The sequence below is a fragment of the Embiotoca jacksoni genome, unplaced genomic scaffold, assembly GCF_022577435.1.
Source record: "Embiotoca jacksoni isolate LCO1_2020_lvr unplaced genomic scaffold, fEmbJac1.0.p SCAF_5, whole genome shotgun sequence".
Classification (NCBI taxonomy): domain Eukaryota; kingdom Metazoa; phylum Chordata; class Actinopteri; family Embiotocidae; genus Embiotoca; species Embiotoca jacksoni.
Genome location: NW_027185403.1, coordinates 7,385,994 through 7,398,598, shown reverse-complemented (window position 1 = coordinate 7,398,598; position 12,605 = coordinate 7,385,994). Strand labels below are relative to the sequence as shown.

Here is a 12,605-nt window from a genome sequence, read left to right as displayed (position 1 = left end):
GCTTACAGTTAAAACCACAGTGTCTGCATCCTCTGCTTTCCCGTACGTTACATGACTAACCACACATACAATATGTCTTCAAATGTTGTTTTATTTAAAGGCCCAGCTGGTAAACTATCTTGACATGCATTGTGTTCCATAGTTTATTAAGCACTGACAATGTCAAAGACAATACAATCCCTGCTTTACAAATAAAAAGATGTACACTTATAAATAAAAAGAGACATTTGTTAGCATAAACTGGTTGAACTGTCATACAAAAATAAGAGATGCTTCTCCTTTCTGTCCTGTGGTTTTTAATAATGGCACAAAAATTCAAGGTTTACCGATTGATTCACATTTCTGAATGGATTCTTCTGTTGCTCATTAAACTGCACAATTGGCTGTTAGACAGTATGAATAGTTAGTTATAGTAAAGTCTATTGAAAGTATATTTAAACCGGAGCTATAATTAGAGCAAAATTTGTAGTGTTTGTGTGTTAAGTGATACCTTCTCCTCTGCAGGAAAGAGATGTCTGCCTGTCTAAATCCATATCTTATGTGCTGCATCATGGAGCCGGCAAGAATTATACACACAAGTGTTACCAAGGGAACAAAGAGAAGCATCAACCAACCGTGGGATGCTGGCATGGTCAGCTGAGTCCGGCTATGACCAATGACAGGATAGTATCCTCTGCTGTTACTGCAGCGGCAGAATGCTCCCTGAAACACAGGGCAAAAATGACCTCAGTGAACAATCCACGTTTCCACAGAAAAAAAAATCAAAACCTGTTTGTGTGCATGAGTTTGTCTTACTTGTGGGTCTCAGTCTGAGAGCTCGGCTGAAGTATTTAGGGAGAAGTTTGCCCTCAGCATCGCCTGCAGTCAGCAACACACCATTCTCTGACCAGAAGAACTCAATACCATCTATACAGTTAGATACACACAGAAAACACATGTCTGATTTGTACACATCCAGAGTGAAAATAGAGTTATGGACAGCAGCCATTAGTGGATAATCTTACCAGCGAGAGCTTTGGGGACATCAATAAACACAGCTAGATCACAGTCTTTCCTCATGCCTGGTGGGAGAAGAAAAAATGCTATGAGAAATCTATAAATGTTCAGATTTCAAGCTTCTCTCCTTCAGACTCACACAGAGCGTACCGCTGATGACGCCATCCTCCCCTGGCAGGCCTGATGCCAGGTGGATATGTGTCCTCCTCATGCGGCTCAGGCCCTGCTGCTGGATGGAGCTCCAGTTACGGAGGTAGGAGCCATGAACAGCCTCAGCAGGGCAGTCTGGAGAACCAGCCAGGACCGGTTTCAGCTCCAAATCCATAACCTGACCACAGCAGTACAACCAGGATTAACACAGCACTTTAAATGGGGGTATCTCTGATGAGATTAAGGTTTATAAAGACTTGTTTTATATGGGAAAGAAAAATAGTTTGGTTTTGTTGCATCTCGTGCAGTTGGCAGCTAAAAGTCTTTTCAAAACACACTGTGGTCGACAGTTCAGAAGGAGAAAAATAACATAATCAGGTAAATATAATAAAAGTTAAAGATGCATTTTAGCACCTGAACTGGGGCTCTTCACCGATTTCTATTTTTACTTTCACCTGACCCCAATTACGCGTATTTAAAAAAATTAAAACAATACTATCCTTTTACTGATATCAAAAAAAGAACAAAATGTTTTATCAAATTTGTTCAGACTCAGTGGAACAACATCAGTTTGTTTTAACCTTGTAGGGTCTCCCTGTGTTTTCCATCAGATGTAAATATACAGTACAGGACATACTTGTATCATTTCTGGGATAATAATTTATTTTATTCACTCACACTATCTCTCACATACACCTGGGCATCTGATAACAACACAGTCTGCATTCTCCGTGTTGCTTTTTGATTTTAGGTCCGAAAAGACCAAAAGTAACCAGTTACTTTTCCTTTACCTAGATCACATGGAGATTTGTCCTTTCAGCTGATCCACAAGTAAGGCTGCTGACAAAATTAAATGTCACCTCTTCACAGTTTGCAGGTGTTCAAATCTCTGACGATTAACTGATCTGCCTACCTGTACTGAATGACCCTGATTGGCTCGAATCTGCAGCCGGCCATCATCCGGGTGGGAACGGAGCTTGAATCGCTGCTTGTCATTTGTGGCTACGACTCTCTCAACATCACCAATGGAGTATGACGAGAACTGTGGGTGAGCCAGCAGGTCCTCCACAAACAGGAAGCCATCTATGAGGATGAGAGCTGTTATAGGTCGTACAGTGAATTTTTCCCTCATGTACTTTGAGCTGTCATTGTTGAGGACTCTCTTTCCTGATCAGTATTTTGTCCGCTTCATATGCTGCTTGCACTTTTAACTCTTTCGTAACTTTCCCCCTTTGTATTGTGTCACCCGCCTGGCCTTTGTTAATTCATCAAGGTTTTGTAAGTAAGGTTTTCCTGTTTGCTAGTGTCTAGTGTTTGGGTCATCCTTCCTCTGTTGAACTGTGACATTTCCTCTGCCTTCGATCAAGAACTCACTGCAAAAAATTCGGATTTTTGCCGAGTACAGACCCAATTTGTTAAACATTTGAGTGAGAAAATGGGACACCTTTAAAAGAAACAGCCCACTATATAACAATTTTCTGTTACATATACAAATAGCCTACGTACAACATTTCCTCCTGTTATGCCACTTTGAATCACCCCAAAACAAAGGGGGATCCCAACAAAGGATCTCGTGAAATGGTCAATGTTAAAATAAAAATACAAATCTAAGGTCCATACTTGATATCAAAGTTGTCACAAACTTTGACAATTTCAGTAAATTTGTGTTACCTGAATCTGATTGTGAGAAGCTCACCTGCACCCATTTGAAGGCCCATCTTGCTGGCTCCATGACGTAGCACATAAGACATGGATTTAGACAGGCACACCTCTCTGTCCTGGTAGAGGAGAAGACATCACTAAACACACAAACACTCAAATTCAGCTCTAATTATAGCTCTGGTTTAAATATAGGACCAAGACTTTACCATAACTAACTATTCATACTGTCTAACAGCCACTGCACAGGTGTCATCAGTCAGAAATCAGTCAGCGAACTACTAAAGAGATGGTACACTATCCTAATTCATAGATCCATAATATTTTACCTCTCCACCACGATTTCCTCTCCTTCCTTTTCCTCTTTTGCCTCCTCCTTCTCCTCTGGCGCTGTCCATTCAAATACAGGCAAGTCAGTCGTTAAGAGCTTCTTTTGCAGCTTTTGTATATGGTGTTATTCATTATACAGATTTTTTTTATTTTTTTTTATTTTTTTGTAATTCTACGAACGTTCCACAAGATTATACTTGTGGCCGGTAGTCTCCTGTCAACAAACGTGAAGATTGTTCCCATTTCCTGTTTTTCCCAGTTCTCCGCCTGTGGGTGGCGCTGTTGGCGGACGGTGCTGCCGTGACCAGGCACCACAGAGGAAGAGCTGCATTTTTTTTTTTTTGTCCTGGAAGAAAACATTACTCAGAGAGCTACTGTCTGAGTGACTGCAGGTGAGAACAAATTCATCAAAAAATATGAGGCAGACCAGATCAGAATTGGTGCTTTTAATTCATTCCGGCGGATGCGGTCTCTAAAATGCGGCTGCTGGAGCTCCCGGTGCAGGAATACTAACACAGGCTGAGCTAACTTAGCCAACTAGTGTTAGCATCGTTGAGCTACCTGCTTTTCATGCCTGGACAGCGTCAGCATTTGGGGCACTCGGAGCTTTCTGTCATGTACGCCGTGGTGTTAGTCGTGTTTCTTTCTCACCTGTATGTCCTGTCATGTTAAGATTCAGCTCCTGGACCTAAACGGTGCCAGTTGACCGAAGAATTAGGACTGGTCACCATGGAAACGAAACGTTAGATGTGGTGAAGCATGACTGCAGTTTGAGGACTCAACTGTCAGCAAAGAAAGAAAACGCAACTCTTTCTGTGAGTATTTTTAATTTTTTTTATCTGTTTTTTGGTGAATATATATATATATATATATATATATATATAATGTCACAAGGACCGATACAGGAGATCATTCCTGCCCACTGCAATAAGACTCACCTCTGACCAAATCCATCACACTTCAATAACACCGTTGCACTGTTGTTTTGTTTAGTTTCGTTAAATTTAATATTATTGTATTAATATTTTTTTACAACCTCTATTTTATATTCTGTAATTGATTGCTTTGCCATGTAGATGCTGCTGTAACGATAAAATGTCCCCTTACGGGATTAATAAAGTATCTATCTATCTATCTATCTATCTATCTATCTATCTATCTATAGTAAAATGTTTATTTTATAATGTCTCTAAAATCATTTTAGGACATTAATTTCCCCCACTTTAAGCAAAGGATTCCAGTTAATGCTAATCTCAAAACGTGCTATGGAATAATACTTCGTTATCTTAGTCCTTCCAAATAGAAAACATTTCCTACTTTTTACTATTTTATCCCTCGTCAGTGGTGGAAAATATAATTTACTCAAATGTTTACCTATTTATTTCATGTTATGCTTTGGTAGCACCTATTATCGCCCTATTTAACATTTATAAGCAATAAACAAACATGCAATAAGGCTTATACCACATTGTAATGTGTTTGTAGCTATAAGAACAATTGTCTACATACTCTTTGTTTACATTAGCAATTTATCCCATGAAGACATACTCATATTGACATAATTGTCATTCGTTATCGGTCTAATACAAAGGTCTTCACTTATGGATGTCCACAGGACTAGTTTGTGCGTCACTCATTTTCATCTTCCCTGTTGCTCAGGTGATGGAGTTTCCCCAGCATTCCCAGCAGCTGCTGTCCGCTCTGCGGTCCCAGCGCCAGCGAGGCTTCCTCTGTGACTGCGCCGTTCTGGTGGGCTCATGCCGTTTCCTGGCTCACCGGGCTGTTTTGGCATCCTGCTCGCCTTTCTTCCATATGTTCTACTCAGACTCCCCGGGGGGAAACGGCAGCAGCGGCTCTGTCACACTCGACAGTGACATTGTTACACCTGCTGCATTTGGCTTGCTCTTGGACTTTGTTTATGAAGGTGTGCTGCGGCTGGAGGAGTCTCCTCCAGTGGAGGACATACTGGCAGCTGCAAGCTTTCTTCACATGAACGAGGTGGTGAGAGTATGCAAGAAGCGGCTGCAGAGAAGAGGGCCTCTGGCTGAGGCAGACAGCACCCGCTCTGAGGAGAGTGCCGGTTTGAGGAGGGTTGTAGAGACAGGAAGGGAGGGCGGAAGTGGTGGAGTTGAGGCAATGGTGGCCATGGCAGCAGATCACTTGAATCCAGTCACCATAGCAGCGCCACTGTTATCACTATCCATAGTCGCTGAGAGCTGTCAAGTGGAGTCTGTGAAGTCTGAGCGGAGGACTGGTGGAAGCTCATCAGAGGCACGAGTTCAGACTCCTCTGAGCCCTGACCTCGCTGATACCACCCAGCCAGGCATGGATGTGCCTCCTCTGCCCCCCGGCGGAGAGCTGGTGCAGGGCATCATCGCAGGCCAGTCCGCCCCTGCCTCAGGAGGTCACGCCACGTTAGGGGCTGCAGGTCAAGGAGAGGGGTCAATACTCTGCAGTCCTTGTAGCACCACTGAGACGTACAGGTACAGGTCTGTTGTTGGTTTTAACCAGGGAATTTTTTTTTTTTAAATCGCAATGTAGTTTACTCTATAATTTGCCCACAGCAACAACAACCACTATGTTATGTTAGTTTTTACTGAATATTTGAAAGGCAACTGTTACAGTTCTTCTCTCATCTAAAACGACAGTATACATTTCTTTGCAGTTGTATGTTCTTTAAGTCGATAATAAGATATTTTTCAGTATTTTTGCCATATCATAAACAACGTCATGCTCCTAGATCTACCTTGAAATGTTGTAATATTATTTTCACAGTAGTGCATTCTGCTCTATATGTTCTAGGAACTTTTCTCACTAAAAGGCTGTTTATACCTTGTATACTTTCTGTTTTTGACCAGCTACAGCAGTAACCAGCAGCCCTCTTCCTCGTCTTCTTCATCCCTGGCCTCTGTGAGCCGGGCTGGTGGTCGGTCAGTGGTTGCTTTTCCCCAGTCAGAGGTCAGCCTCTCCCCCAGCACACATCAGGATGAACCCCGACTGCCCCGTGAGGATGCTGTTAGGGAACCCTCAGAGAATGAACATAGAGGTACATTTGGCAGAGGACAACAGATGGTCATGTTAATCCAAGCATCACCTCTCACCTCACCTTTACAAACAAACTCGCTGCCACAGCGAGCACCTTCCCAAATCCGAATTCAGAGTGCCGTATCTCTCCAACAACAGAGCTCGGACTTTAACCCTGCTCCTCAGCATCACACGATTAAAGGACCTCAGGGGGACACTGGAGCTTCACCCACCACTAGAAATGAAAGATCTCCCCCTCTTATAGGTCGAGTGACAACTGGCAATGATGGCGAGAGTGTGAAAGTCAAAGTGGAGGCCATTGTTATATCTGACGAAGAGCTAGAGGATGAGAATGAGGAAAGCAGAGAGAGAGAACCAGTGATGGACAATGAGTTTGAAGATGATGTCCAGGAGGAAGAGCTGAGCAGCCCACACTTTCTCTCCTCTCACCAACAGGGCCTCTTACAAATGACCTCCCATTCAAATGACTACTCCTTCCCTCTCTCTCCCTCCTCTTCCTCCTCTGGTGCCGGACCTTCCTCCCACGACACTTCCTCCTTCGCCGCCTCCCTCATTCCTCCGTCCACATCTCAGCAGCATTTGGACCCTCCGGCCTACTTCCAGGACTTCCAGGACTCTGTAGGGAACTTTGTAGAGGACGTCCCGACATGTGGGGTCTGCGGAAAGACTTTCTCATGCACGTACACTTTGAGGCGCCACGCCATCGTGCACACGCGCGAACGACCCTATGAGTGTCGCTACTGCTACCGGAGCTACACACAATCAGGGGACCTGTACCGACACATTCGCAAAGCTCACGACCACACGCTGCCCGCCAAACGCAGCAAGGCAGACATGGAGCCCTCCCTGCCTCCCCAACCACCACCACCTCTCAGCTAACACACACAAATTAATTTCTATAGTCAAACACTCACACACACACCTAAACTTCAACCTAATAGCCTAACTCTGATTCTACTTTTAAACCTGAATTGAAAAGGACTGCAACTAACGATTCATTATCAACTAATCTTACAACTATTTTCTCACCCATTTGATGAAATATTTGGTCTCTGAAAGGTCAGAAAATCGTTAAAAAAAAAACGAAAAAACACCAATCACAATATCCCAAAGCCCCAAGGCGACATCCTCAGATGTCTTGTTCTGTTCAACGAACAGTTCAAGTCTAAAAAATATTCAAATTACTAAGATAAAAGACTAAAAGAACTGGGAAATATTCAGGCCTGAGAAGCTGTAACAATTTGGCAATTTTGTCTTTCACAGATGACTCAAAACAATGAATTAATACAGATTCGTTGTAGCAGCTTAAGTCAGGATTCCTGAAAAAGTAACATCCTCCCTTGAAATATTTCCAGGATATCTGCAGGTCTTTAAATTTAAATTTAAATTTTCTTAACTCAATTTTAGAAAGATAAGGCCTCAATTTATGGTTTTCATTTTGGGCAAATTTTCAAGACATTTAATCTGACTTATTTTTTTTTATTTTTTTGTTCTTATCTAATATAAACACTATTCAAACCAACCTAATGCTCACCTCGATAGTTGCATACTTATATTCATACTTAATACTATGTATTTACAACACTGAAATATTGATTAGGCAAAAGATGCAATCATATGACCAGAAGTACTCTCTGAGGCCCATATTAAAAATGATCACACATTGGCCGCTAGTCTAATCTTAGAAGTTAAGCGCCTCAAAATATACAGTTGGTGGCGCTAATTCGCGACTCATGTTCCATTAAACCACCAGGTTTAAATAATTATGATCAGGTGATTGTGTGATATTTGGACAGGTCAAGTGCCACCGTTAACTAAAACCATTCCGCTCAATTTATCCAATCACCGTCTTAATATTTTTACAAACACCCTGCAGACACCCTGGTATCTATTGTGCGCAGGACATTTGATCCTAAATCCTACATAAATTCAACAAGTCACACACAGTAAACTCCGGCCGTGTTGCAGTGACATTTCCCCTCATTCATCGATGGAACATGCTTCACACTGACGTATGAACGTCGTCTCAGAACCCTGAAACTGATTTGATAGCTATGCTATTGTGCTACTCTTTGTTAAATTAAGAGGCATTTTACCATTTAGGTTTTTAATTATTAAATACCTATGTCATGAATACATTTGTATGTGTATAAAAATGATCTCAAACATGATTGTTGTAAGAGGGGATGATCTATTGAAATGTTTCAAAAGATACGTGACACCCTGCACCAAGTGTTTGCTGTTTCAACTTGAGACACAAGTGAAGGGAAGCTGTTGTGTTTAGGTTTTATAAGTTAAATGAACTGTAATTTGTATGAATGCCTTTTCATTGTGACTCAGCAACATCTGACTGATTGTAAACGTAGTAGCATTGTACTGTCTCGAGTTTTATTTACGGGATGAAACCAACTGAAGTTACTTGGAAGCAAATACCTGCGGAGTCTGACGTAATAACCAAGTGGTGCCATTATATAACTTGTAATATGAGCTTTTCCCTCCCATCACTTTTGATGAAGTCTCCTCATCGGTTGCAAATTTACAGCAAACAGTATATTTGATGAAATAGGAAAAAAGCTGTGTCAAATGATTTTCTCTTTGCCTTGTTTTTTTTTTTTTATCTCCTTCATTCCTTCTTTTATCTCCAGTGCCGTAAAATGTTTCAAATGAGGAAACTGACCAAGAAATATCACTGTTACAATTAATGGAATTCTCCAAATGAAAACGGTGGTTTATTTCACAATTCCTTTAACAAAAAAAAACAAAAAAACAGGACAATCTCTTAAGAGTAAGATGACTGCTCCACAAATGACAATACTTGTATTTACTTCCATTGGCCTGTACAGGATTATACACAGTAGCTTACTGTAAATAGAGATTCTCGTAGCACTGTGCTGTGTCTTGTACGAACTCATGATTTTGCCACATATTTCCCAGACATTCTCCAACAAGCTCCATTAAATGTTGTTCGGGGTGGATAATGGGTTTCATTGTTCATCTCTTTCCCTTCCAGCCTACTTGCCCGGGTAGAACGGCGTACAGAATGGGGGGGGGGAGGAGTGAATAAGTTTGGAGATCTCCCGTTAAATGTCTGGCTTCCTAAAATTCCCAATGTGACCTTTCCGTCTGTAGTATGAGCACACCTGAGCACATGCAGTTCTCTGCCTTCTCTTTAAATGTCTAAACTACATGTGACTGAATGACTGTTTGACACTTTGAAACGTCTTGTTCTGCACTATTTTACACGGGGACCGGTTTCTGTATGACGACAGTTGATGTGTTGTTATCACCATTCAAACCCAGGAGTTTTAAACTGAACTCTCATGAGAGACAGTGAAGTCAGTGAATATGTTGAGGGTTTCATGGTAGGCAATGTGCAACATCTAAATGTTACCTTGTGAATAAATACTGTTCAGAAAAAAACTAAATATTATTATTGATCAATCACACAACGCACACTTTGGTCGGTCAATATTATCTTTTCTTTTACTACAAAACAACGTATCATACAAAAATATCAACATTATTAATGTTACTCAGTGATCTGCAACAGCAAACTGTACATGCCATTTGCAACATGTTGAGGTGACATCAGTGTGCCTCCAGCTAACAGGACGTCTTTCAGTCTTCTATCGGCCCGTGTATCTGTGAAGACACAAAATATCAGCATCTGCCTGCAAATCTACCTGCCAGTTTCTTTTTGTTTTGATTAAATGATATTTTAATGAAATGTTCTTGTCACTGTGGCAGTTTTTTGTCAGTTTCGATAGTTAGTATTTGAAGAGAAAAAAGACAAAGAAAAGGGCCACAGCACCGATTGAACCACAAATCTGAAACCCAGAAATCAATTTCTTAATGAATCATATTGTATCGACTGGTCAAACAGTTCAGGTTATTATCGTGAACTTAGTTGTAAGTGAAAGACACAAGCTGATTCACAGTTGTCTGATCATAGAATTCAATTTAACATCACATAAGTGAGCACTTCTTTTTGAATAAAATCCGTGTTCGCTTCTGAACTGGGCTTGAAGAAACCAATGTACCAAGATACAACTCATTTACATGGATACATCCGCTAAGCGTTATCAGACAAGTTAGACATAAAAACATCTGATAACAAAGGATAATAATAGTTAAGTCTGCTTATTGAGACAACACTGACTTGAAATACTTCATTTCTGTTAAGAAGATGATTAAATGCTACATACTAAATCAATTTACCTTAAACTACATAATCTACGATTAAAGATTTCTCAAGACTTCTCGTCATCTTGTGAGTCATATTTTTCAGATCACCACAAAAGTACACTTTTCAATCACTGGGTGACACAGATTAGTTTTATCTTTGATTAAATCAAATCAGTGCCAAAAAATTTTTTTAAACTCACCGCCTTAGCCAGCTCAGGCCAATCCATCGCCATAACAACTGTATCATCTGGATTCGGAGGCGTCTCAAGGTTCCAGTAGGTCAGCTTGTCAAACACAGAGGACACACTCACTGTCCTGTCCTGGAAACACACACACACACACACACACACACACAGAATCTTAAAAAATCCTCACGCACACAACTGCACATCTGACATGATGCCTCACACACTCGGTGCTTTGCCTTGTGTTTGACTGCAGATCAGTTTTGTGAAAGAGGACTTCACCTCTTGGTCGGAGCCGGGCTTGTTGATCTCTTTCAGCACCAGGCCAGTGTAGCCCTGTGGACAGCTGAGCTCCTGCCCCTTCAGTCCACGCCCTCTAAATGACACCACCTTCTCTGCAATGTGATAAACACGTGAAAAGACCGTTGTTAAAAATAACTGAGAAAGACTGAGGGTAAAATGTAAGATACAACTTTTTAAATCTATTTGGTCTGAGTTTGAAATCATTTAGTATCAATTCATTTAAATCATCCTAAATCATCAATGCAGTAGAGCAGGTAATCATGAGCAAAGCTGGACAGCAGTCCCCATTTACCATCCACACAAATGTGTCATACTGGGACGAGCTTTGGTCTGCCTGCAGAACGGCTTTAAACGCTGCAGATTATCACGCTATATTCTGCGTACCTTGTTTGCGGTCTTTCGTGGTAGCGGTGAAGTATTGCGAGACCTGAGCCGGCCCGTTGTGTTCAATCTCACAGGGCATGAGGTGGACTGGTGCCTGCCGAGCCTGGTCCCCCGCGGACACACGAAGACGAGTAACGCTGGTGTTACAGGACATCCTGCAGCCAGAAGGGGACAGAACAAATAATTACACTTTTTGTCTTCTACTCAAACCAGAATTTCGTTTATCAGACACAGTAAGTTCAGCCTCAGCCACCTCAGGGTTTTTTTTTTCTATTTAGAACAACTCTGATGAAGTTTACTAACTGCAGGTGTAGCTACAGGTTTGGTGTCAAGTTTGTGTGTTTGTAAATAATGCATTGCATCTTATTGATTTGATATTTTTTTTCTACTTTTTATCATATTCTCTTCATTTTAAACTGCCTTACTGCTATCTTGTTATCAGCTTGTCAGTCACCTGTAAAACAGTGAAATACCTTATTTAAAGATGTTTTATGACTAAAGTTTGATGGATTGATTAACTGATGTTGACCGTGTCCATTAATAATTGTACTAACTGCAATTGGCGTTACAGTACAGGCAGTATGTTGTCTTCTCTAAAAAAAAGTTGTCCAAAGTTAACTGACCTCAGACAACAACAACCTGTGCAGATTTTTCCTAAAATAAACAACGTGCCTCGGCGGATCAAATATTTCGTCATCTTAGCGTGTGTTCTCGGTTCTTCTTGAACATCAATAAATATGTTGTTAAACGGTTGACGTGGATATTAGAGAGGCAAAAAAAACTAAGATTACCTTTCTGCAGTTTTGAAAACGCTGATGAGAAATTAAACGTCAAATCGGATTCCTTCCGGTTCATGCCAAAAGCGCAGCGTGTGATTGGATGAAAGTCTCTTCTTCTACGCTAAAATATATTTTGGCGGGTTTTTTCTGTTTCGCCACAGGCGGTCTCCCCCTCTTGGTGGAAGGGTTTTCCTCCTGTATTATTGCAAATGTCCTCCCTTTTTCTGTTTTTGTCCTTCGTGTACGAGTTTGGCTGTCACATTGAGTTTCATTCAATTTCATTTGGAATTTTTTAAACAAATCTTCTACGTGATATATAGTAAAGCAGTCTGATAAAACGGTGCAGTGATAAATCCTACCTTGAAAGAGGTTACTGTGTAATTCTCATTCAAATTGCTCAAGGAGGTGGTAATTTAACTTTGTGAGGGTACAAGTTTGTGGTGCTGTTGAAGAATGTTGTGACGGGTATTTCTTTGACTGAACAAACCTTTGCTGATATATTTGAAGAGGACAAAACAATACAAACTTCTGTCAGTATTACATATTACAAGTCAACAGCGTTATTGCAGGACAGTTCCCAAAATGTTTT

At 41.1% G+C, this 12,605-nt stretch overlaps 3 protein-coding genes across 4 annotated transcripts; 1 reads left to right on the top strand and 2 right to left on the bottom strand.

Annotated features, from left to right (window-relative positions):
• Positions 1-77: 77 nt before the first annotated feature.
• trpt1 (tRNA phosphotransferase 1) lies at positions 78-3,378 on the bottom strand. The gene is made up of 7 exons (XM_069171230.1): positions 3,135-3,378; positions 2,843-2,924; positions 2,060-2,229; positions 1,147-1,324; positions 1,005-1,061; positions 796-906; positions 78-702 (listed from the first exon to the last, which is right to left on the bottom strand). The coding sequence occupies exons 1-7, from the start codon at positions 3,201-3,203 to the stop codon at positions 680-682; spliced, it is 690 nt and encodes a 229-aa protein (XP_069027331.1). The 5' UTR covers positions 3,204-3,378; the 3' UTR covers positions 78-679.
• Positions 3,379-3,477: 99 nt separating this feature from the next.
• zbtb3 (zinc finger and BTB domain containing 3) lies at positions 3,478-9,528 on the top strand. 2 transcript variants are annotated; one of them, XM_069171252.1, is made up of 4 exons: positions 3,478-3,527; positions 3,809-3,950; positions 4,795-5,618; positions 5,994-9,528. In XM_069171252.1, the coding sequence occupies exons 3-4, from the start codon at positions 4,798-4,800 to the stop codon at positions 7,057-7,059; spliced, it is 1,887 nt and encodes a 628-aa protein (XP_069027353.1). In that variant the 5' UTR covers positions 3,478-3,527; positions 3,809-3,950; positions 4,795-4,797; the 3' UTR covers positions 7,060-9,528. The 2 variants fall into 2 exon arrangements, with proteins under 2 accessions (XP_069027353.1, XP_069027352.1); XM_069171251.1 differs by lacking the exon at positions 3,478-3,527 and having other exon boundaries at positions 3,569-3,950.
• A 67-nt stretch (positions 9,529-9,595) lies between these two features.
• On the bottom strand, positions 9,596-12,084 carry rnaseh2c (ribonuclease H2, subunit C). Its single transcript, XM_069171254.1, has 5 exons — positions 12,029-12,084; positions 11,238-11,392; positions 10,833-10,945; positions 10,566-10,685; positions 9,596-9,822 (listed from the first exon to the last, which is right to left on the bottom strand). Exons 2-5 carry the CDS (start codon positions 11,389-11,391, stop codon positions 9,799-9,801), a joined length of 411 nt encoding a protein of 136 aa, XP_069027355.1. The 5' UTR covers position 11,392; positions 12,029-12,084; the 3' UTR covers positions 9,596-9,798.
• Positions 12,085-12,605: the final 521 nt, after the last annotated feature.